The sequence below is a fragment of the Caretta caretta genome, chromosome 1 (assembly GCF_965140235.1).
Source record: "Caretta caretta isolate rCarCar2 chromosome 1, rCarCar1.hap1, whole genome shotgun sequence".
In the NCBI taxonomy this organism is placed as follows: Eukaryota; Metazoa; Chordata; order Testudines; family Cheloniidae; genus Caretta; species Caretta caretta.
This window is the reverse complement of record NC_134206.1, coordinates 157,886,814-157,911,173: the sequence shown is the minus strand read 5'-3', so window position 1 is coordinate 157,911,173 and position 24,360 is coordinate 157,886,814. Positions and strand designations below refer to the sequence as shown.

General features: G+C 44.9%; 1 protein-coding gene across 1 annotated transcript in view; it reads left to right on the top strand.

Moving 5' to 3' along the window:
- The first annotated feature begins 13,238 nt into the window (after positions 1–13,238).
- The window catches only part of PDXK (pyridoxal kinase), an 83,723-nt gene continuing 72,601 nt past the window's right edge, over positions 13,239–24,360 (top strand). Inside the window, exon 1 of the mRNA XM_048865158.2 lies at positions 13,239–13,527. Within this exon, the coding sequence (XP_048721115.1) occupies positions 13,432–13,527 (96 nt within the window). The 5' untranslated portion in view covers positions 13,239–13,431. The remainder of the gene's footprint in view (positions 13,528–24,360) is intronic.

Genomic DNA, 24,360 nt, shown 5'->3' with positions numbered 1-24,360 from the left:
GAGGAGCTGACATTGCAGAGTACTGAAGTCAATAGGAGGCGGGGGCACTCAGCACTTTGCAGGATCAGGCCCTGGGGGTAGTAATGATAGGCTTTTTATTTTTCCATCATTCACCCATCTGTTCCAGGTACCTGTTCTCTGATCTAAAGAAAGTTAAGACACCTATAAATGCTATTCAGTGCACTATAATCACTACTGTAGTCAATATGGATTTAAGTCCGGCAGTCGTTCTTCAGACCAGTTCTGTTCCATCGATGCAGAAAACATGCCAGTCCTGCTAGTTTGCCGTTCTATTTTATTTAAAACTTTCTGAGAAATAGAATTGATTGCTGCCTCTTTTGCACAAAAGCCATCAGCCCAAGCCTCTCTGTCAAATCATTTAGAATGTCCATAATAACTCTCCAGCACAGAGTGTGCTCTGTGACAATATCCATTTTCAATAATCTACTTCCTGTTAGCAGGAGAAGAGCATTTTTTCCCTCTTCATTGACAGTTCCTGACAACATTATTTCTTTTAATACTGGTCCTATGGAACTTCTATTTGAACAGAAGACGTAAGGACTAATAAATAAAACAGTGCTAGGACTCTTACATAGTAAATCTTCATTTTGTACAATCAATCTTAAGCAACCACTCAAATGACCAACAAAATTAATGTCTTAGCAGAGATGGACTTCTGATTAAGGGGGTGCAGAACTGTGCTGACTTAGGTCCCAATTCTGCCACCTTAAGGGGTTGTCTAGACTAGAAAGAGTGATTAGGGCAGGGGTGGCCAACTTGCGCCTGAGAAGGAGCCAGAATTTACCAATGTACATCGCCAAAGAGACACAGTAATATGTCAGCAGCCCCCATCAGCATCCCCCTGCACCTGCCAGCAGCCCCACTGATCAGCCCTCCCTGGGCCTCCCTCGCTCCCTGTGCCTCCCACAGTGTGCAGGAGGCTCTGAGGGGGAGTGGGAGTAGAAAGGGCATGGCAGGCTCAAGGGAGGGGGTCGGGGCAGGAAGGGACAGGGCTTTGGGGGAAGGGGTGAAGTGGAGGCAGGGCATGTGGCAGAGCCAGGGGTTGAGCAGTGAGCACCCCCCACCCCCAGCACACTGGAAGGTTGGCGCCTGTAGCTCCAGCCCCGGAGTCGGTGCTACAGCAGGAGCTGCATATTAACTTCTGAAGAGCCGCATGTGGCTCTGGAGCCACAGGTTGGCCACTCCTGGATTAGGGTTAACTAATGCATTTTAGTGCACCAGGCTGGGTGTAAAGGTGCAGAGCTTGGGTAGCAGTTACTAGAAGTATTTTGCCTTTGGACCTCTAGGTGCATGGAGAAGTGAGGCGAGGGTGCTTAGGACTGCTTTCTACATGTCCTTTTTGGAGATGCAGCATGTGCTCCCTCCAACAAATAACCTTAGCCTGCTAGCTAGTGCACAGAGATGGGCAGAGCCCTGCATACATGTGCTCGCTCCCTTAGCAGGGGCTTGGGCACATCTAATGATGCTGTAACTCCCCTCGCTCACCAGGAATGCAAGCAGTGCTTTGTTAGTTGCACCTGAACAGGTGTGTGAGGGCCCTCTGAGCCTGATCTCTGTCTGGCGCACCTGTGCTAGAGGTTGCCAGAACTGGGCACAAAACCTGAAGGACAGACGTTACACGTGTGATAGGTGCTTTGCTCTTCTGGGGAGAGGAACTGGGTCTACGAGAACACAAGACTCACATTGGCAGTTGTTGAAAGGGCAATCAGAAATGCCAGAACCTCTTACTGACTGCTCCTTTGGATTGCCCATGAAGAGGAAATAATTACTGGGAGAGAGGAGAGGCATCATGCAGCAGGCGCTTGAGGCACGTAGAGAGAAAATGTTAATGTCAATGCACAACTATGTTAGTAGACACTCAGGGTCTCCTACACGTATTGCTTCCCTACAGGAGGTATTTTCTTGAGTTCCTTCAAAAAAGGGGTATGTGCCCACACACCTCCCCACACCTATGTGGCTAGAACAATGCACACAGCCCCCTCACGTTCTGGGAGTGAAGAAGTGCAACAGAATCCTATCACAATCCAGGCACTAGGATGGCAGAAGAAATGTTATTTTCCAGAATCTAAGGGCTTTGAAAACAATGGCCAGTAATCATATCTTAACATTAAACAAACTCAAAAGAAACTATCAGTATGTCTTTAAATAATTACCCATGAGACTTGCTTCTAAATTGACAGGAGCCAGAGAAAAGCAACATAGAATCAGATAACATGAAGTGATATTTAATTAACCCAGTATTTCAGAGCAGTCATATGCTGGCGGTAAACTCTTTAGTTGTGATTTGTTTGATCCCATATCAAAATGTACTATCTCAATGAGATATATTCCAGCAGTGATTTATGTGCATATTCTCTCCCTGAGTGCAAGTCATTTTCATTTCAGTTTATGGAGTTTTGCATGTGCATGTAGAGGAGAATATGCCCTTTATGGCAGAGCTTTGGACTCGCAGAAATATTCCACATTATGTTGCAGTTACCTGAAACACTAATGCTAGCATTTTCTAGCTCTTCCTTCTCCTCCGTATTTTGCCATACACGTTTAAGGTTGGTTGGGGTTTGGCTATAAAGCTGTCTGAGAGAAGTCTGAAGCAGACTTCAGAATAGCAAAGACTACAAAGCTGCTCTGCGCTGTTCCCTTCTGTTCTAAGGAACATCACTGTAAACCCAAAACCTCAGCCACTGCCTGCTGAAGTTCAGGAAACACATGTTTCCTGAACTTAGGAGGGGGAGGGATAGCTCAGTGGTTTGAGCATTGGCCTGCCAAACCCAGGGTTGTGAGCTCAAGCCTTGAGGGGGCCATTTAGGGATCTGGGGCAAAAATTGGGGATTGGTCCTGCATTGAGCAAGGTGTTGGACTAGATGATCTCCTGAGGTCCCTTCCAACCCTGATATTCTATGATGATTCTATGTACAACTGGAGACCTCTGATTGTTAAATGTGAAATGAAAAGCAACAGTCAAACTTCCTTCATGCTGTGTGTTTGGTGTGCAAATTGTGTGTGGGTTTCATGCTGTTGTTTTTATACAATATGCATGTTTACAGAGTGCACTATATGTTGTTTTGGTGGGCATATAACACATGGGGTGCATATCGTGCAATGTGGTATTACACAATTGCATGTTTCTATTCAGGGTTACCGTGTGTGCACAAGCATGTAGCAAATTGTGTTTGTGTTTGTATATATATCTAGGGTGAGTGTATGTTTTGTGTAGATGTGCATGTTCTAATGAAACTATTACTTTCTGTGGATACATTTAGGTGGGGCTGGTAACGTTGTCTCTTATTATAGTTCCCCGACACTTCCCATTATAGAACCCTGTTTTCAGTAACTTATAACTTTCCCAAACTTTAACAGTTTAGGCTGAAATTTTCCATGCTAGTTGTTGGCCTCAAACTGAATGCTTTGTGGAAAATTTCAGCAAAAATGTTTAAGGTGATTCCAAGAATGAGACTAGGGGGAAATACGTTATTTTGCCCATTTAAAAAAATTCTGGTGACCTTTTTATTTGAAAAGCTCTAACACCCCCATGCTGTGGAGCAGGAATTTAAAATTTGGCCAGGGGGTACTCTTTGTGTCAGGGATGTAACTTTTGCCATCCCTGTGAAAATCTGCCCAAATTTTCAGTTATAAGCCTGTGAAAAATTGCAGTTTGCACATGTTCAATGGAGACTTACCAGATGTATGCAACTAAATTCCCTGAAGATCCCATCCATATCAGGGATGCTACAGCCCAGCCCTGTAATTGCATCTCTTGGCTGCTGTGGGACCAGGTCCAGCTACCTGAATAGACAGGAGGGAGCCTGCCTGTCTGTTCTGTGCTAAAAATGACTCCCTGCTGTGCCCAGGCAGTGTGGAGAACCAAGCTGCCTGATTCAAATGCAGAGGGGACAAGAGCCAGAACTGTGGGGAGGGAGGAAGGTAGATTAAAACAAACCTGGGGAGTGGAGGGTGTGTGTGGGAACTAGACACTGGCAAAAAGTAGGAGACAGAAGTTGGGACTGAATGTTAGCTTGAGGGGAGAATATGACAGGCTGAGCTAGGAGAATGGGAGACAGTGGTTGTGGGGAGAAAGTGAAATCAGATGAGAAGCTGCGGGGGAGATGGGACTGAGAATCAGTGAGGTGAGGAAGAAGTTGAGGGGAAGGGAAGACAGAGCTAATTAGAAGCCAGAATAGGAGGGAAAGAAGTGACTCTAGTTGGGCAAATAGATGGGGATAAGGAGCCAGGGAGCAGTGAGAGGGAGACTGAGATTGGACGAGGAGCCTGGGGAGGAAGATTGGAACTGGAAGCCAGTAGAGATGGAGAACATGGGCAGAGAGGAGGTGACTGGAGGCCACAGTGGGAAACACACAGATCAGACAAGGAGCAAGGAGTGATTGAACTGCCTGGGCAAGGAGACTGGGGACAAGGAGCTGGGAGGGTGGGAAATAGAATGGCTGGGTAAGGAGACTGTGATTTGAATGGGAAGCCTGAGGAGGAGAGACTGGAACTGACTAGATGAGACTGTAACTAGGGTGAGGAGCCAGAGGTGGGGAAGAGACAGGGCTGTGGGGAGAGGGGACAGAAGGGATCATATTTTGGGGGGATGGGCAGAAGAATCCATGCCCATTAGAGCACACTCCCCTCTAGAGCCTGGAAGGGAACTTAGGATTCCCGAGTCTCACCTTTCCTCTGCTATCAGTAATTAGCTGTGAAACTCACTGGCAAAAAGAAAAGGAGTACTTGTGGCACCACAAGTACTCCTTTTCTTTTTGAGAATACAGACTAACACGGCTGTTCCTCTGAAACCTGTCACTGGCAAAGTGTCCCATTGCCCTCTAATGCTGGACCACATAGAGAATAGCAACATCCTACTGCTTTCAGGTTTCAGAGTAACAGCCGTGTTAGTCTGTATTCGCAAAAAGAAAAGGAGTACTTGTGGCACCTTAGAGACTAACCAATTTATTTGAGCATGAGCTTTCGTGAGCTACAGCTCACTTCATCGGATGCATACCGTGGAAACTGCAGAAGACATTATATACACACAGAGACCATGAAACAATACCTCCTCCCACCCCACTCTCCTGCTGGTAATAGCTTATCTAAAGTGATCATCAAGTTGGGCCATTTCCAGCACAAATCCAGGTTTTCTCACCCTCTGCCCCCCCCCCCCCAAACTCACTCTCCTGCTGGTAATAGCCCATCCAAAGTGACCACCCTCTTCACAATGTGTATGATAATCAAGGTGGGCCATTTCCTGCATAAATCCAGGTTCTCTCACTCCCTCACCCCCCTCCAAAAACCACACACACAGACCCACTCTCCTGCTGGTAATAGCTTATCCAAAGTGACCACTCTCCCTACAATGTGCATGATAATCAAAATGGCCCACCTTGATAATCATGCACATTGTAAGGAGAGTGGTCACTTTGGATAAGCTATTACCAGCAGGAGAGTGAGTCTGTGTGTGTGGTTTTTGGAGGGGGGTGAGGGAGTGAGAGAACCTGAATTTATGCAGGAAATGGCCCACCTTGATTATCATACACATTGTGAAGAGGGTGGTCACTTTGGATGGGCTATTACCAGCAGGAGAGTGAGTTTATGGGGGGGGCGGAGGGTGAGAAAACCTGGATTTGTGCTGGAAATAGCCCAACTTGATGATCACTTTAGATAAGCTATTACCAGCAGGAGAGTGGGGTGGGAGGAGGTATTGTTTCATGGTCTCTGTGTGTATATAATGTCTTCTGCAGTTTCCACGGTATGCATCCGATGAAGTGAGCTGTAGCTCACGAAAGCTCATGCTCAAATAAATTGGTTAGTCTCTAAGGTGCCACAAGTACTCCTTTTCTTTCTACTGCTTTCAGTTACTCTGTTAGCACAAGTGACAGAGGTCTGTGTGGTGGATCAGAAGGTTCTAAGGGTGTCAATATGATGCTTCATGATGAAATTTCTGTTTTTTTCAGTTTGCTTTCTTAAAAAAACCTGTGAAATTACACACACATTCGCACACATAGGAGGCCTAGAACTAGCCAACGCTGTTCCATCAGTCCCAGGTGTGCTGCTAATTAACTGCATTTTAGCCAAAAGGGCAAGGATTAAGATCAGGTGATCGCCTGAGACAGCTGGGCTTTATAAAAGGGCAGAAAAGGCAGCTTGGAGGAGGAACCACAGGGAGCAAGGTGGGTTTCTGTGGCAAGTTATGAAAGCGGGGTTGGAAGAAACAGGTAAAATAGCTTGGGAGTCAGTGCTCTAGTCCTAAGCCTGGAAGATTGAAATAGCTAAGCCTGGAGAGGGCTGAGGTGATGAAGGATTCCAGGGAAGCCCTCTGAGAAATCAGGGCAAGGCCAAAAGTACAGTTTGCCTGCTAACTTCTTGGAGCCAGAGAGTTGGATAAGGAATGCAGAGTCCTGTAGCGATCTAGAAAGGACTGGGAGGGGCTTATTTTGAGATTTATACTTTGATTGTTTTTGTTAATAAATACAGACACTCCTCCTTCTCTCCCCCCCCCCCCCCCCCAAAAAAAAAGAAGAAAGGGAGCTATTGGACAGAAAGCCTTTGTGGCGTATTTCTGGGAAGCTGGTGAGAAGAAACTGAGGCAGGCACACCCTCTGACATGCACATGTTAAAAGTACATTAAGATTGCAAAGCCAAGCACTCAAGTTAGGAAATGCTAAAATGAAGGTTACTTGTGCACAGAACTGTTAACTTCCATTCTAGCTGGGGAGTGCTCAACTTCCCTTCCTCCAAGTCCCCACCTCTTCCTGTCCCTGCTCTGCCCAAGGCCCTGCCCCCCATTCCACCTCTTTCCCCCAAAGCCCCACCCCTGCCCCCTCCCTGCCTGTGCCCCATCCCCTTCCCTCCCAGTGCCTCCTGCATGCTGTTGAACAGCTGTTCTGTGGTGTGCATGAGGAGGAGGAGTTGATCAGCAGGCTGGCCAGTGGGTTGGAGGCACTGCAGGGAGGAGAAGGAGTTGACTGGAGGGGAAAGGGGGTGGGGGGAGCTTGGCTGATGGTGTGGGGCTAAGCACCCTCTAATTATTTTTTCCTGGATGCTTTAGCTATGGTATTTTTTTTTTCAAAGGCCCTCTGCCTCATTTGCTGCACAGGATAGACCTGCTCTGGAGATGAATCAGGGTTGTGTAATGAAGGGGAATGTTGTCTGTAAGATCCCTGTTTCATTTGTTTCAGAATGCGGAAGGGCTGTGGTGAGTGAAGCAGAGAGGGAAAGGAAGGTCTCATAGGTAAGGCAGTGGAACATGGTCCTGGAGAACTCAATTCTATCCTCTTCCTGTTCTATCAAGTTCCGATGTGATGCTGGTCGAGACATTTAAATCAAACTTGTCATAGGTGGTTGCTAATTGTGTTCCTCATGTTTTGGGTGCCTGACTTGAGAGCATGTGGTCTGATTTGCATAAAAGCTGAGCACTCACAGATGTGAATGAACTCCATGTAAGCTGTGCTTTGAACACACAAAATACAATATAATGCTAAGTAATCTGAAATATCAGGTTGTAGATATCTCAAATGGGGCACCCAAAATTAGTGGATATTTTTGACCTTCCTCTCTGTTTCCTGTCTGTAAAATGGTGACTATAATGCTAGTTCACGGCACAGGAGAGTTGTGAAAATAAACTGTTTGAAGCACTTAGATACTATTATGAGAAACGCCACAAGAAAGCTCTAGAGGAAATCAATAATTCTGTTTCCATAGCAGTGTTTGGTCAGGCCTTATTTACTGCACTCTGCTCAATGAGGATAAAACAAAATAGTAGCTTCGTGCACTAAATGAGGTAAGGGTCCCTCTGATAGAATGTATCCCTGTATTCACACTGTACACACTACTGTAGAAATTTTTGTACAAAATATGCCTTGTGAGGTATTATTTGAAAACTCAAACGTGCTGATGACTATTGTCCTGATAAAATGTGTGGCAACACTATGTGAAGCTATAAGATTCCATTGTATGGTGGTATTAACATGTTCCAAACTGAGGTTGACAAACAGGTCTGTCTCAAACAAAAGAATGTGTGCTCTGCTTAAATTGCATTTAGGCAGTAAATAGAGTCCTCAAGCAGCAAGGGAAACAAGGAAACTCAAACAGGTGAGAGAGAATGCAGCAGAGAACATCCTTCCCCATAGACTTTGTTTCCTGATACCCAGCTGGAAATGTTTTTCAAGAGGGGGACAAACACTGTAAGGTACTCCCCTCCCCATTGATTTACTGCACTTGAAGGGCCAAAGTAAGCAGCTGATGGATGAGGGGAAGGGTCCTGACCTAAAAAGTTTGGTCACTAAGACTGCTGAAAGCATGTGGTGGGAGAACTGTGCCTTGAATTGAACATTGTTTAAGTAGGCACCAGTAGCATTTTATCTTTTTCTTGTAATTATTTCTGATGCTCATGCTTCATTACTTGAACTTCCTTAAAATCTATCTCTTTGTAGCGAATATACTTGTTTTTGTTTTATCTAATCCAGTGTGCATGAATTGAAGTATCTGGGAAACTCCATTTGAGGTGGCAAGCTGTGTGTATATTATTTATATAACAGAAAAAATGGACTTGTATTGTCCAGGAGAAGGTTAGACTGTACAGGACGTGCATCTGTGGGGGGAAATCTAAGACTGGAGGTGTGTTAGGGTCACGATGCAATATAACCAAGGCTGGTGATTTATATGCTGGAGGCTTTGTGAGCAGTCCAGGCTGGAGACTATATCAGCAAAGGATTGTAGGTTAGAGGGCAGGGGTGAAACAGCTACTCATTAGTTTGGATTGTACCCTGATATGTCCCGGTCCCATGGGGGAAAAAACCGCATGATCATATAATTAGACTGTAGTATAATGAATACATATAAAGGGCTGAATTAAGGGCGCATGGGCAATCTTAATTCTATTTCCTAACTTTTGAGTGCTTGATTTTGCAACTTTAAAGTTTTAATGTGTTTTTTTGTGTGTAATATGTAACTATATGTTGTGCAGGCTATGTAATTGGGTATCACTTGTGAGTAGTGTATGGAGTTTGTGTGTAGTGTCAATAGGTGCATGTTTTACATGCTGTGAGTGTGTGTAATTTCATTGTGTGCATAAATACAACCTTCTGACTAAAACTCTACGACAATACAATTCAATTCCATCTACTAGATAGGAGTGAAGTCTCAAGCCTAAAGCCTGCTTAAATAGCCATCTGAGACAAAATTTCATTAAAACCCTATACCTACAGCTATGCAAATAAATTTGGGTATTGAGAAACTCCATAACCAATGGCTGCAGAGCAGATCTGGAACAATTCTCTTCCTAATTAGTATTCTTTTTCTGTAAGTACCGGCAGTTTAACAATCTCAAGCAAAGCAGCAGTCACTCCCTCTATCACAAAGCCCTAGAGAATCAAATGATAAATCCAAACAAGAACATAATCCACTCCTATATGATGTTATCCAAGGCCTCAGCACCATTAACCTCCTGACCTGAGGAGCAAACCTCTCCAAAACGGAACGTATCCAAGACACTGAACCAAAAGCTAAAACGTCAAAGTATGGTGCGTTGGGCAGGAAAAGTCAGAATATGCTAAACGGTATACAGCTCCCTACACAAATCACCATAGCAAAAGGTGAAAAACTCTATGGTAGGCTCTTACCAAACACAGAATATGAGACCATAAACTACAGGTGGAAAATGAAGGCAATAAAGTGAAGTGCAAATGCAGAGAGAAACAACTCTGCAACTGACGTGGCAGGAAAGGGAGTGAAAGAGAGGCATTTTCTACTTGATTGTTCAAAATATGAAGTAGTATAAGGAACATAGTGCCTCAAATTACCAGAAATAAGACCACTATTTAAAACGTTGACTAAAACCTGCACATTAGTAGGAGAAAGATGAGACCGCTGAGAGGACTTCATGCTATGAGTCAATCTTTGACTGAATCAGGAATGGTCAATAGTGACAAATGGACAGGAGGATTAAATCCACAAACATGCTGTGAAGTCCTATCCTGGGCTGCAGCTTAATGTATTGTATCTCTGACAGACACAAGATTTCTATCTTTACTCTTGTAGCTGGTTATGCCAAAATACCATTGAACTCAATTAAAAATTGCTTTGTGTATGCCATGTATGGGCAGTGTCAGTGTGTGCGGTGTGTGCTCTTGTGGTACCAGAGGGTGTATTGTACATTCTTTGCCTATGTATGATATCAGTGGTTGAGTTGCCCATAGCGTGTGGGTTCACTGCATGTTCCATATGTATGGGGAGAGGTGGCTAAGTATGTGTGTGAGAGTGTGATGGCTGTATGATGTAATTCTGGTGTGTTCTCTCTCTCTGGGACTGTGCATATATGATGGTTTTCAGTGGGCAGCTCTGCATTGGTGTCCATCAGAAGTGTCAGTGGGTGCACTGAATGGCACTATGTAGCTCAGTGCCTAGCTCTCAAAGTTGCCATGTCTAGGCAGTCAATAATGGACTGTGTGGTATGTATGTTTGAGTAGCTGCCATGGTGAGTGGGTAACAGAGGTGGCAGTAGGCAGTGGGCATGGGGTAGATGGTGGTTGGGGGCTGTCAGATGCACTGTGTGTGGGAGAGTGTTTAGGGTGGCTGCAGTGGGTGGGTATTGCAAGAGCTAATGGTAGGTGTACAGTCTAGTATTTGGATGTGAGTGCACTGGGTGCTGGGGAGTTTCATGGATGTGGGGGGTGGCATTGTTTGCATTATGTGGTGAGAGGATGGGAAGGTGGTGACATCTGAGTGTGTGGTGTATGGTAGGAGGTGATGTGTACAGGGATGAGCAATGGGTACACTGATGTATAAGGGGGTGTGTGTGTGTGGAGGTGGTAATGTGGGGAGGGGGAGGAGTGTGTGTGGCAGATACAGCAATTGCCTTATGAGTGGGAGACTTTATTTAATTAAGAATTCTTTGAGGGGGTCAACAAGCATGTGGACAAAGGGGGATCCAGTGGATATAGTGGGCTTAGATTTTCAGAAAGCCTTTGACAAGATCCTTCACCAAAGGCTCTTAAGCAAAGTAAGCAATCATGGGATAAGAGGGAAGGTCCTCTCATGGATTGGTAACTGGATAAAAGAAGGAAACACAGGGTAGGAATAAATGGTCCGTTTTCAGAATGAAGAGAGGTAAACAGTGGTGTCCCCCAGGGGTCTGTACTGGGACCAGTCCTATTCAACATATAAATGATCTGGAAAAGGGGGTAAACAGTGAGGTGGCAAAATTTGCAGATGATACAAAACTACTCAAGACAGCGAAGTCCCAGGCAGACTGTGAAGAGCTACAAAAGAATCTCACAAAGCTGGGTGACTGGGCAATAAAATGGCAGATTAAATTTAATGTTGATAAATGCAAAGTAATGCACATTGGAAAACATAATCCCAACTATGCATATAAAATGATGGGGTCTAAATTAGTTACCACCGCTCAAGAAAGATCTTGGAGTCATTGTGGATAGTTTTCTGAAAATATCCAGTCAATGTGCAGTGGCAGTCAAAAAAACAAACAAAGTTGGGAATCTTTAAGAAAGGGACCGAGAATAAGACAGAGGATATCTCAGTGCTTCTCTCTAAAACTATGGTACACCCACATCTTGAATACTGCATGTAGATGTAGTTGCCCCATCTCCAAAAAGGTATACTGGAATTTGAAAAGGTTCAGAAAAGGGCAACAAAAATTATTAGGGGTATGGAACAGCTTCTGTATGAGAAGCAACTAATAAGATTGGGACTTTTCAGCTTGAAAAGAGATGACTAAACAAGGATATGATAGAGATCTATAAAATCATGACTGGTGTGGAGAAAGTAAATAAGGAAGCGTTATTTACTCATTGTCATAACTCACAAACTAGGGGTCACCAAATGAAATTAATAGGCAGCAGGCTTAAAACAAAAAGAAGCACTTTTTCACACAACACACATTCAACCAATGGAACTCTTTGCCAGAGGATGTTGTGAAAGCCAAGACTATAACAGTGTTCAAAAAAAAAAAAAAAAAACTAGATAAGTTCATGGTGGATAGGTCCATCAATGGCTATTAGCCAGGATGGGCAGGGATGGTGTCCCTAGCCTCTATTTGCCAGAAGCTGGGAGTGGATGATGGGGGATGGATCACTTGATTACCTGTTCTGTTCATTCCCTCTGGGGTACCTGGCATTGGCTGCTGTTGGAAGACAGGATACTGGGCTAGATGGACCTTTGGTCTGACCCAATATGGCTGTTCTTAGCTTCACAGTCTCTTGTATTAAATTAATGGTTTATATATGATTGTGGCCAGGGATGGGATGTAACAGTCTGACACTAAGTGTGTGGGAGTATGGGGCAGTGGGAGTGGCACTGGATGTGCAGTGGGAGTGTGGGTGGCAGTGGATGCGCAATAGGACTGGGGGCAGGGCGTGGCACTAGGTATGTGGGGGTATGGGACGGGGAGTGAGGGTGGCACTAGGGGTGGGGGCACTGGGAGGGTGGGCAGCACTGGATGTGCAATGGGACTTGGGGGGACGGGGGTGGCACTAGGTCTGGGGCAGTGGGAGTGGGCGGCACTGGATGTGCAGTGGGACTGTGGGAGTGCAAGGGGGTGGCACTTGGTGCGGGGGGTGAGGAGCAGTGGGAGCGTGGGTGGCACTGGATGTGCAGTGGGGGCAGCACTTCGTGTGAGGGGCAGTGGGGGTGTCGGCAGCAGTAGGTGTGGGGGCAGGGGGGTTGCACTTGGTGGGGCGGGTGAGGGGCAGTGGGATTGTGGGCGGCACTAGGTGTGGGGGCGCAAGGGGGTGGCACTTGGTGCGGGGGGTGAGGGGCAGTGGGAGTGTGGGCAGCACTAGATGCGTAATGGGACTGTGGGGGCACGGGGGGTGTCACTTGGTGTGGGGGGCAGTGGGAGTGTGGGCGGCACTAGGTGTTGGGGCAGGGGGTGGCACTTGGTGTGGGGGGGTGAGGGGCAGTGGGAGTGTGGGCGGCACTTGGTGTGGGGGGGAGGGGCAGGGGGCGGCACTTTGTGTGAGGGGCAGTGGGAGTGTGGGCGGCACTAGGTGTGGGGGGGGGGTGAGGAGCCGTGGGGGTGTGGGCGGCACTGGATGTGCAATGGGACTGTGGGGGGCAGGGGGGCGGCATTGGGTGTGGGCGGCACTGGATGTGCAATGGGACTGTGGGGGCAGGGGGGCGGCCCTAGGTGTGGGGCAGGGGGACTGTGGTGTGGGTGCCGCGGGGGGGGGGAGGGGGGGCGGTGCCTTTAAATGGCGCTGGCGGGCGCTGGCGGCTCACTCCGGCGCTGGGCTGGCGGATGTAAGCCGGGGCTTAGGTGTCTGCGCCGATCGCCTGACTCCGCCGCCTGGGCTGGCCGGCCCCGCTCTCCCCTGTGCGCCCGGCGGCGGCTCGGCAGCTCCGCGCTGCCCGGGGAGGCTCCGGCCCCGGCCGCGTGCAGCGGGGGCAGGGCGCGCGGGCGGCATGGAGGAGGCGGAGGCGCGGTGCCGGGTGCTCTCCATCCAGAGCCATGTCGTGCGCGGCTACGTGGGCAACAAGGCGGCGAGCTTCCCGCTGCAGGTGAGCCGGGCCGGGCGCCTGGGGGGGGAGGCTGCCCGGGCGCGGTGCTTTCCCGCTGCCAGGCGGGCGCGACGCCGGTGCCCGGGCAGGGAAGGCTCCGGAGTGTGTGTGTGTGTGTGTGGGTGAGAGAGACACGTCCTTGATCGGCGCTGTTCTCGGTTAATACAGACTGGCTAAGATTCACAAAACAGGTACATGTCGGTAGCCAGCTATTCCTTGCGCTTGTGCGGAGGGGTTTAAAGCAGGATGCTTCTTTATTTGATAGCTATACAATCATCCGTAGTATACTGAGTGCTATACCAATTTTTCATCTGGTAAATGGGGTTTGGCTTTTAAAAAAAAAATGCATGGAGTTGAATACTGTGGTAGGTGGGTTTAAAGAGCGACTGGAAATGCTTGTGACTGTTCGTTTTTTAAATGATAATGCCTAGTGCTTTAAATTCTCAAAGCCTATTACAAACACTGACTACCCTATTTTAGAAAGCATACTTAATCAGATATCATGTTTCATGCTCTCATCTCATTACTGCTGGTTCAGGGAGCTATGGTCACCCTATGTAGAGCACTACACAGTCATAAGCATTGTGGGTGTTCTCACCTTGGTCAGGTTTCAGAGGTACAGAAACCTTGCATCCGATGAAGTGAGCTGTAGCTCACGAAAGCTTATGCTCAAATAAATTGGTTAGTCTCTAAGGTGCCACAAGTACTCCTTTTCTTTTCACCTTGGTCAGTATCCTGTATTGGCCGCTGATGGAGGCAGGAAGCCAGATTTGATTAACCAATAATCTGATGTGCTAAATGGCAAATTCTATGTACTTGTGTAACTATGATCCACAATAAAACAAATGTAAGTGTAATGAAGTCATAAGGACATTGTAACCAGGAGAATGAACATAGTCCAGAGTTTGACAAGAATAAGATAAGGAATAATCTTTCTTTAATTATAGATATGGGGGGAGGTGGGCCTAAGGTTGTCTGGTGATAACTTTTGCCTTGTGGCTTAAGTGCAGGCTTGGGAGTTGAATACCTGGGTTCTAGCCCCACTGTGTCAGACTTCCTTTATGTCTTGGTCAAGTCACTTAACCTCTGTGTATCCCAGTTTTCTCATCAGTAAAATGGAAATATAACCCATAATCTCATGACCCACTTGAGGCAAACTTTAATGCTTGCAAAGTGCTTTTGGATGGAAGGCACTGAAGTATTTTTAATTTTAAAAATACCTACTGAAGTAGCAGTGGATGCTATTTACAGAAGTCATACAATATAAGTTTTTAAACTTCCTCAGTGCCATGGCGTATGATAAAAGCTAGTGCTGGAAGGAATTATTACACCTGTGGGCTACCTCCCAGAACCATAAGAATTGTTTATAGCAAACTGCTAATAAATATGCCTATCATTATATTTGAAGGTTGTGCAAAGCTGGGCTGATGAAACATGAAGGGAAGGAAGCAAATTGCTCTAGTGACATTTGGGTATCTTATTAGTCATCAGAACTGTGAGATGGAATTATAATAAGAATCCTTTATTTAAATAGGGGACAGTGTCAGGCTTGGGGATTTGTTCTGTACCCTTTATGCTCCCTTCAAATGTGCCCCCTTCAAATCTCCCCACCTCCCAATTTTTCCCCCCTCTTGTCTCATATCAGCTGAATCAAAGAGGGTTAAATGTGGCTCCTTACAGCAGAGTTGATAGTTCTGGAGTGTGGTTAAATGAGATGTCTGCAGATTGAGGAAGTTTTTTTTTTAACTTAGTAAAGGACAAAGTACTGGCAGCCCAGTGACAGAAGTCAAACTTGGATGGATTTTTGTATTGGAAGGGTGAAATACTATTAATCTGCTAGGCAGGCCATGTATGGCTATTTTTAGACTACCTCCATTTTTGGTATATAGTGTATATCTTTGTCTTCAGTGAAAATATTACATCTAGTTATATTTTTACATTTTTATTGAAAACTTGTCAGTGGATCCACTGAAAACCTGGTCCAAGTGCTGATAGTAACTTGGATCTACACATAACCATTCTCACCACAGTTTGTTTTTCAGATCTCCTTTGTTAAACTGTTTTCTTACTCCACTGACTCTTACATAAGGTACTTGTAATGAGGTTTCCAGCTTATGTACTCTTCTAGCTTCAGAAAAGTATGCACAAAGACTACAAAACAATTGCTGTTAGACTATTCCAGGCTTTCACGTATAAAAGGTCATTACAATTGGAGATGGCTGTCAAGAAGTCTTGAGATTGTGGTCAGAAATGGATCTTATTTCTCCTTAGGTTCTGTAGGATGCTAATAGTAATAAGTTAGTATAACAAAGCTGTTAACTTTTGGCTAAAAGAGAGAAACTGAGAGCTTTGGTACATGGAAACTAAAGAAAGCTCCTGAAAGACCATTAGTCATCACACTTTCAAAAGTTTGAGGGAAGATAATGCTACTTTTGAAAAAAGAAATGCAGAAAGTTGATTTTACCAGCATTTAGGCCTAGCTTTACTAATGATACCACCATAAAGGAATTTACCATTTTGTAATAATGATGTACAACTTTGAAGTTCTAACTAGCTATAGATTTTTCTATTAAATGCTACCCTACTTTTCTTTCCTCTTCTGAATTAAGGACAATAGCAAAAACAGTCTCTACGTTTTGGTCAGTCAGTCATAAGAGAAAAACAGCGAGATTCAGACAATAGTTTTTGGTGAGCAGTACATAAAGTCAAACCACAAAGAAATATACCCAATTCTAATAAACTCTTTAACACTCAGCAAAATAAACTTGTCCTAGCCAAGGTGAGGAGGAGAAGGGAAAAAACACTGAACATTGCCTTTGTGAGACTGCCCAGCAATTCATTTCTCAGACACTGCAAGGACTCTGATCTCTGAACTATAAACCATGGTTGCCAAATGAAAGCACTGGTTTTTTTTTAAAAATTTATGATTTGATTTTGCTCACCCTGCTGCAAGTATGGACAGCTGTCATCTTTACTGCAGATTAGTTTTGATTTTTGAATAGCTTTCATATCCTGTTATCAGAGTTGAAACGTCAGTGAGTCAGAATGTTGGAGCACTATTCAGTTCTGATTCAGACTAATGTAGCTTGGAGAGGTTCCGCTGTTCAGGAAGACCACTTACTTCTGCCTTCAAACAGCTACCATGACAGACCAGAAGTTACCTCCACAGCTTCTAAACCCCTTCAGAGGAGACAGGCATTTTCTGACATCTGTTCCGACAGTGGCATGCAAAAATTATCCTCTGATAAGAAATTTTTTTTGCTTTCCCCAACATGGAGAGGTCACATCCTCAAGGGATCTGGAGTCTTTCAGTTTTCCTATTTTTAAGAACAGCCCTCCAAACATGATGGATTTCAGTGCACCATTTAGGATGCTAGCAAATAGAATATCTATACCTTCTACGCCTCCTTTTACTCTATTCGCAATTGCTCCAAATGGCAAGGAAGTCACAGTTGAATTCACATCAACATTCAAGGTTGAATTAAAACTTGCAGGACATCACCTAGAGCAGTATAAGAATTTCAGTTTAATTTAATATTTATATTGATATGACAAACTATACCAGTGTTGCCAAAATGTAAAGGCTCCTCTGGTAGTGGTCAGAGGTAAGAACAGTCTGCCAAGACAAGGCTTTCACAGTGTTTGATGTTTTACCATACTTATCAATAGGTATCCATTCTTGATCCATTTATGTAGGTTGCTACATTGCATCATGTCTCTCTCTCCTGGAGGTGGACACCTTTTGTTTACCAGATCTCATGTTTCCCCAAAATTAACCTTGCTCCACCAGCCTCAAATCTGCTCTTCATATGGCAGAACAAACTAGAGCAGGCCTTTCTGCCATGCCTCTTTAGTTGAAGGATTCCAAAGAACATGAGTGAAGTGTGTTTATAAAGCGATGCAAAAAATCTCCACTGACTCCAATCTCCCAATTCTCTCTGGTTAAGTGAAACAGCTCAAGGTGAAGATCTGCCCTATTTTTCTTTGAAGTCAGTGAAGCTATGCCAATTTACACCAGCTGAGGCTCTGGGCTCAGTCATCACCTGACTGAATGAAAAGTAGAGGAATGTGATCACAAATTCTTCCTAGAATTCAAAGCAAGATATTAGCCTGCAAACACTTGCCATGGAGTGTTAAAGGCAGCAAAGTTTTTTTCCTCGGAGACCCAACATCCTAGATAAAGTAACTATATGTTGCACCCCTTTTCCCAGCCCTTTCTCTGTCATTTTAGGTGGTAAGAACAAGACAAGTTCTGTGCCTTTCTATACACCTGTACAGCACCTAGCCTATTTTGACTATACTGCAACAGGTCAGAACAAAAGCAAACCCCGCAACTGTTTTGCCCAGCACAAAGATTAGCATTAGAGATTGGTTCAGACCAAAACTTCAGATCTGAACACGCACAAACTTGAGGGAAGTTCATACCTATACTTGAAGACTGTGGCTTGGGCCCATTTCTAAATAACACAGAAATGTCCTTTTTGAGAGTTCAATATTTTTACCTCTTTCAGACTTCCAGGGGGACTGGAAATATACCTCCCCCCCCCTTTTTTTTTTTTTTAGTATATGGAAAAGAATCCCTGAAAGAGCTAAGAAGAATGAGCATCACCTGTCTTCTTTATTGCTTGAGCAGACAGCTCATTCCATTCAGCGGAGAAGCCTACGCTGAACAGATTTCAAAAGGCCTTTTGTTCCACAATAGGGAGGTTTGTCTCTAAATTATAACCCACCATGAACAATCTCATTATCTAGATCAAAGTGTTGGTATTTTTGTCAGTGCTTTTAGCTCCCTCATACAGATAGCTGCTCTAATAGAGTCAAGACGTGAAAACACAGAGGAGATTCCCCCATATTTCAGGAGAGCAAGGATGGGAGGGAATCATCATGTGAACTCAACGTTATCAAAAGTGAAGTAAGGATGGAAAATTCAGCTTAAAACCGTGTTTGAAATATTGTCCAACACTAACTTACAGGTGACTAGGTGGCTCTTCGGTAATGAAATATAAAGTCGGTCACACTTCTAGGTTGTAGGTCTGAATGCAGACCAATCTGGCAGGTACCAAATGTACTCTGATGGCTTATGTGAAGATAGCTTGTACTTTTCTAGCCTATTCCTAGAAGGGACTTGTCCACTGTTTTTTCAGGTGTTCAGATACCAGAGTGATGGGCACAGTATAGGAACCCTAGATATAATTCAAACCCTAGAGACAGTCTCTTAGATCAAGGTTAGGATACTTCAGAGCAGATGCAGCAGGGCAACTGCTTTGCTGTGGTTAAAGGACTTCAGTCTCCAGAGCTATCAGTACTACACATTTCAGTAGCACTAGCTTTGTTTTAACTTTTAGAAATGAGGGGATGCTTCAAAGGAAGAGCAGACATACAGTAAAAAGTTAAATTATGGTGGGAAAATAGCTTGTGGAAACTTAGGTTATCAGCTGAATGTAATATTGCATGAGCCATGACAGCCCACCGTAAAGCGTGAATAACCTTTACTGCATGAAAACATACGTGTACAATGGAGACTCTGCAGGTCAATGTCCTTCCCATATTACAAATCTGGCAGCATTGGTGTTTTTTGGGGGTGTTTTTTTTTACTAGCACAGTTGTGCAGCCAAATTAGCTCTAAGACCACTTTTAGAAAGCATTCAAGGCTATCTTGAGAACAGCTTTTTAAAAAGCCAGTTCAGCAAAATTACTCCCCCTCCTCTTCCCTCCCCGCACACTACCAGCACAACTGTGTCAGCGGAAACTGTTTAAAAAAGTTTAATAAGGAATAATGCAGATGTTGAGAGGGATGACTCCCATGAGATCCTCATTTCTACGTGGGGGGAGAGATCAAGACAGGAGACCTTTCACCTGTGGTTTGTTAGCAAATCTGCCATGTCTCAAAGTACATACGTTCAAAGAACAAACAAGTGTAATTTTATCTCTGGATGGGTCTAAAGGTTATGAGCATCTTTCCCAGCTGTAATTACTTCAGAACAGTAGAAGCCAATTGCAGATACAACCTTGCTACACAAAATGCTGTGTTTTTTTTTTTAAACAGGTCTGATCCTTTAATATTTGTAAACTATGCTTCCATAGATAGCAAGTGAATCGTGTACAATTAACAGAAGTAGTCTGTTTCAAGAAGCCAACCTTCCTTTTCTCTACCAAATACCTACTGCATCAAAAGGTAAAACATTCAGGACCTGTGAAAAGAACAGATCTTAATTTAAAAGATTTGTTTTTGTTGCAGATCTTGTTTAAGTGAACAGCAAAGTCTTAACAATTATTAGTTTCAGTAGGCTCCACCTAAAGTAAGCAAGCTGTAAGTATATAGGCCTGTTTTTTTGCAGCATTTTCTGAACTTTATGGTTTCCTCTTAAGACACAGTCTTTTTTTTTTTAATCTGGATGAGTACAGAGTGATGCACATTCTTCACACAAAAAGAAAAGGAGTACTTGTGGCACCTTAGACTAACCAATTTATTTGAGCATGAGCTTTCGTGAGCTACAGTGAGCTGTAGCTCACGAAAGCTCATGCTCAAATAAATTGGTTAGTCTCTAAGGTGCCACAAGTACTCCTTTTCTTTTTGCGAATACAGACTAACACGGCTGTTCCTCTGAAACCATTCTTCACACACAAATTTAAAATATAGTCACCCGGTGGTTTCTCTTGTCAAAGTCAGATTCAGGACTCACAATTTGTCAGACCACTCTGTTTGTTAGCAAAGCGCCTTGCTAATGCACCCAGATGTGAGCCCTTCTCTGAGGTTCAAGATAAACTTTTTTATACAGCTAAGCCAAGGCCAATTTAACATAAGAGACAAAAGAAAACAGAAACTGACAAATATACGTACATATCTTATTTGCATACTAACCTTTACCAATCTCCTAGCTCAGTAGGAGCTCTAAGTTAATTAGTCTGAGGACCCATTGTCTCACACGCCTTAATGTTTCTCTTCCTGACAACTATATTTCAACAAACCCTTCAAGTAGCATTTCTTTAATGAATTATAATTTCAATATAATTCATTCTACTTTCACAATCCCTCCTTTTGGTCAAGCTACACAATGACCAACAATGACTGGGTTCCACATATCAAGCGTTCTTTATCTCTTTGTTCATCAGTGATATTTAAAATAATCAAATTAGCACTCTGGTTTGGGGCAGCTATCTGTGTAGCATGCCTGACACAATTTTGGATACAACAGGAAAGTAACTGAAAACATACAAAAATTATTAGGATTCCAAACAGGAGAGTTAGGGATCCCTGAAATAACCAGTTTCCTATGCCAGAGAAATTGAAAAGGTTACTTAGCCACTTCCATAAAGAACTTGGCTCTTCGTGGGGAAGATATGTGATTTGTTCTAAGTGGCTAGCACGATCTATTACCTCATTGGTGTTGTCTGGTATATACACACAGCAGTCTTTTCCAATGAGAGCACAAGTCCCTCCTTTTGCTGCCAGCACTATGTCCAATGCCTGACGGTTTTGGAGGGCCATCTGTCGGATTGCCCCTGTTTCTTTGACCAGGGCTCTTAAACTTTCTCCGGTTTCATTTGCCATTATTTCAACTACTGCTTGTAACCTTAGGAGCCTTTTTGCATGGTGTATTACTCCCCCAATGGTATGAAGGAACCGCCAATGGCCTCTTCCCAGGTTAAGGGGCTTATGTTATTTACATACCATTGGGCATCTTTTAAGTCCCTTCTTTTTCGCCTGAAATTGCGGAGGCGTTCGAGGGAAGGTTCCTAGCACTCAGAATTGTGGGAAGAGTCGGGCGTGATAACAGATTCCTGACCAATTAGCTGGTAGTGCGGTATAAGCTCTGGTCCCACACACCCAGTGATGGCCTATTAAGGCCAGGAAGGGTCGGTTGCACCCATTTGTCATATAGGTGTTTGCAAAGGAGGAGTAGTATCCCCCAAAGGGTACAGGGTAATTCTCCTTACTAGGAGTGGTATTATTTGCATGACATTGAAAGATTGTATTGTTTTCACTAAGGTTACTGTAGGGGGAACATGAGATTGATGATTTCTCTGTTTGATCCCAGGTTGAGAAAAATTCATATCTCTATACCCGGCCCGCCACTTTTTAGTTTTGTTTGAATAATCCCATACATCATTGGCCACAATATGCTGAAGGCAACGGCTTTTCCCCTGATCCAGCCCTGTCCCATTACACACCCAACACCAATGACCTTTTCCCTCCACCACACTTATCCATTTAGTTGCATTTATTCCCACCACTTCCCAAGTGTAATTGCTGATCCGTATTTTGTTAAACGGACGAGATCCTCCAGTGAGGTCTGGGGACTTGAGTGGGATAGCCAGGACAGGAACACCAGTTTGAGAGTGGGCTGGGATGTGGCTGCAGACCCAGCAATGAGAAATATTAAGGGTCTGAGCTATCCACACCTGCTGCTGGATAAAAGAATTGTCATCGTGGTCTCCCCAGACCGTAAGATACCAGCAGCTGAGGAACAGGCCGAGGCGCATGTTGGAGGCAAGGCTCTTCTGGTTCTGACTACCTCAACTGAGGGAACTGCAGTCACGGTTTTACGCTCACCAGGCAGTAGGCGCTAGGCTCGCTACTGCTTTTTTGTTTTGTTTTGTTTTGTTCGTCGTCTGCTTCTGGCAACCCTTATGAGAGCGTAGATTGTAAGGTATTGCAGACTGTTCCTCTACGTCATCTTCTGGAGTCAAAATTGACTCTGCGTTGTCCTGAGGTGACGATTGGTTCTCTGGGGATGGTGCCTTCTTACACTGTGAAGCATGTATCCACACTGCGATACCAGATAGTTTAACAACAGCAGTCTGTGTAGTAAGCAGTACCTGATGAGGACCCTTCCACCGAGGCTTCAAGGTGTGCTTTCGATGATGGCGCCGTATGTAGACCCAGTCACCTGGCTCGAGGTTGTGGCAAGCATCGGAGGTGGGTTCCATGGGCCAGGCGACTCGAACCTGTGAATGGAAGTGACTTACAGCTTGTATTAGTCCCTTGCAATACTGAAGGAGCGAACTTTGAGTCAAGTTCAAATCTGGAACAGGAGTAATAGTAGTCATAGCTCGCATAGGGCGTCCCATAACAATTTCAAAGGGACTTAATTTATACCTTTGGGATAGAGTGGATCTCATGTCCATAAGGGCTAATGGTAAGGCTACTGGCCAGCTTAATCCTGTAGAGTCACAAATTTTAGCAAGCTTATTCTTAAGTACACCATTTTGTCTTTCAACTGCACCTGCACTCTGTGGGTGGTAGGAACAGTGCAACAGGTGTTTGATATGCAATATACGGTCCAGGTGTTGAAGAAGTTGTCCAGTAAAATGTGTACCCCGATCACTGGACAGAGTAGCAGGAATTCCCTTGGCAGGTATAATATGATTTAACGAACGTTTGGCAACAGACAGTGAGTCAGCCTTGCAACAAGGGAAGGCTTCAATCCAACCGGAGAATAAACATACCATAACCAATATAAATTCATATTGTTGACGCTTAGGCATTTGTGCAAGAACGGTGCTTGAGGCAGGCCCCGGAACCCCTGGGCCACTTTTACAGGTTTACCAATATTATGGCTTTGGCAAATGGTACAGGCTGCTCAGTGGCAGGCTGCAAAAGAGCCAAAATGGGGGGCCCACCATCCTGTCTTAGTTACAGCAGAGACCATCCCCTCCTTTTCGACATGTGAAACACAGTGTAGCAGGGCGGCCAGAGACGGGTAGAGTGAAAAGGGGGCTACAAAGGCACCAGTAGGCGAGCGCCAAAGAGAATCGGGATGTAGAGAGCAACCTTGGGCAACCCAGGATTCTTTCTCGGTTTCTGGGGCAGAGTCTTGGAGCAGGGCGAGGTCAGTGAGGGACCAGGAGGGTAAGAGGAGAGCGGAGAACAAGGGAATCAGACATTTTGACTAGGCGTGCTGCAGCAGCCACAGCACGCAGGCAGGGGGGTAAGCCTTGGGCAACAGGGTCTAAAGTGGCAGAGAAATAAGCCACTGGGCAGTTCTTTTCTCCATGCATCTGAGTGAGAACTCCAAGCGCACACCCAGATTTTTCGTGGCAGAAAAGGGTAAAAGGCTTAGAATAGTCAGGCAGCCCTAAGGCAGGGACAGAAGCCAAACCCTGTTTGAGGGAAACAAAGGCAGAATTGGCCTCAGGGGGCCACGGCATGGGGTCAGGCACAGAAAATTGAGTGAGTTCCTGGAGAGGTTTTGCAAGGGAGGCATATTGGGGAATCCATTGTCTGCAAAATCCAGCCATGCCTAAAAACTTCCAGACCTCGCGTGGGGAGCGGTGTCGGGGAAAGCTAAGGATAGCTTGGATGCGGGTGAGAGAAAGTGCACGGGAACCCTGGGAGAGGAGAAAGCCAAGGTATGTGACAGAGTTGTAGTTTTAGAGCGAGAAGCTTTGTGACCCGTATTTGCTAGGGCAGTAAGGAGCACTAAAGAGTCAGTTTCAGAGGCAGACAATGAAGGGGAACAGAGGAGTAGATCATCTACATATTGGACTAGTGTGGACCTGGACAGGAAAACAAGGTCAGTAAGGTCTCTGTCTAATGCCTGGGAAAAATATGACGGGCTTTCAGTATACCCCTGGGCAGTGTGGTCCATATGTACTGTTGCCCCTTGTAAGAAAAGGCAAACAGAAACTGGGAGTCAGGGTGAACCAGGACAGAAAAGAAAGCAGAGCACAAATCAACAACAGTAAAATGAGTTGTATCTGGTGGGATAGAAGCCAGAATCTTTGAGAGAGGCAAGTTTTGATTCTGTCCACCTATGATTTGCCTTTTCCCACCACTGCATGAAACAATCAACCTATCCTTTTGCCAATTTAGTTTTAGGTTGGCTGAGT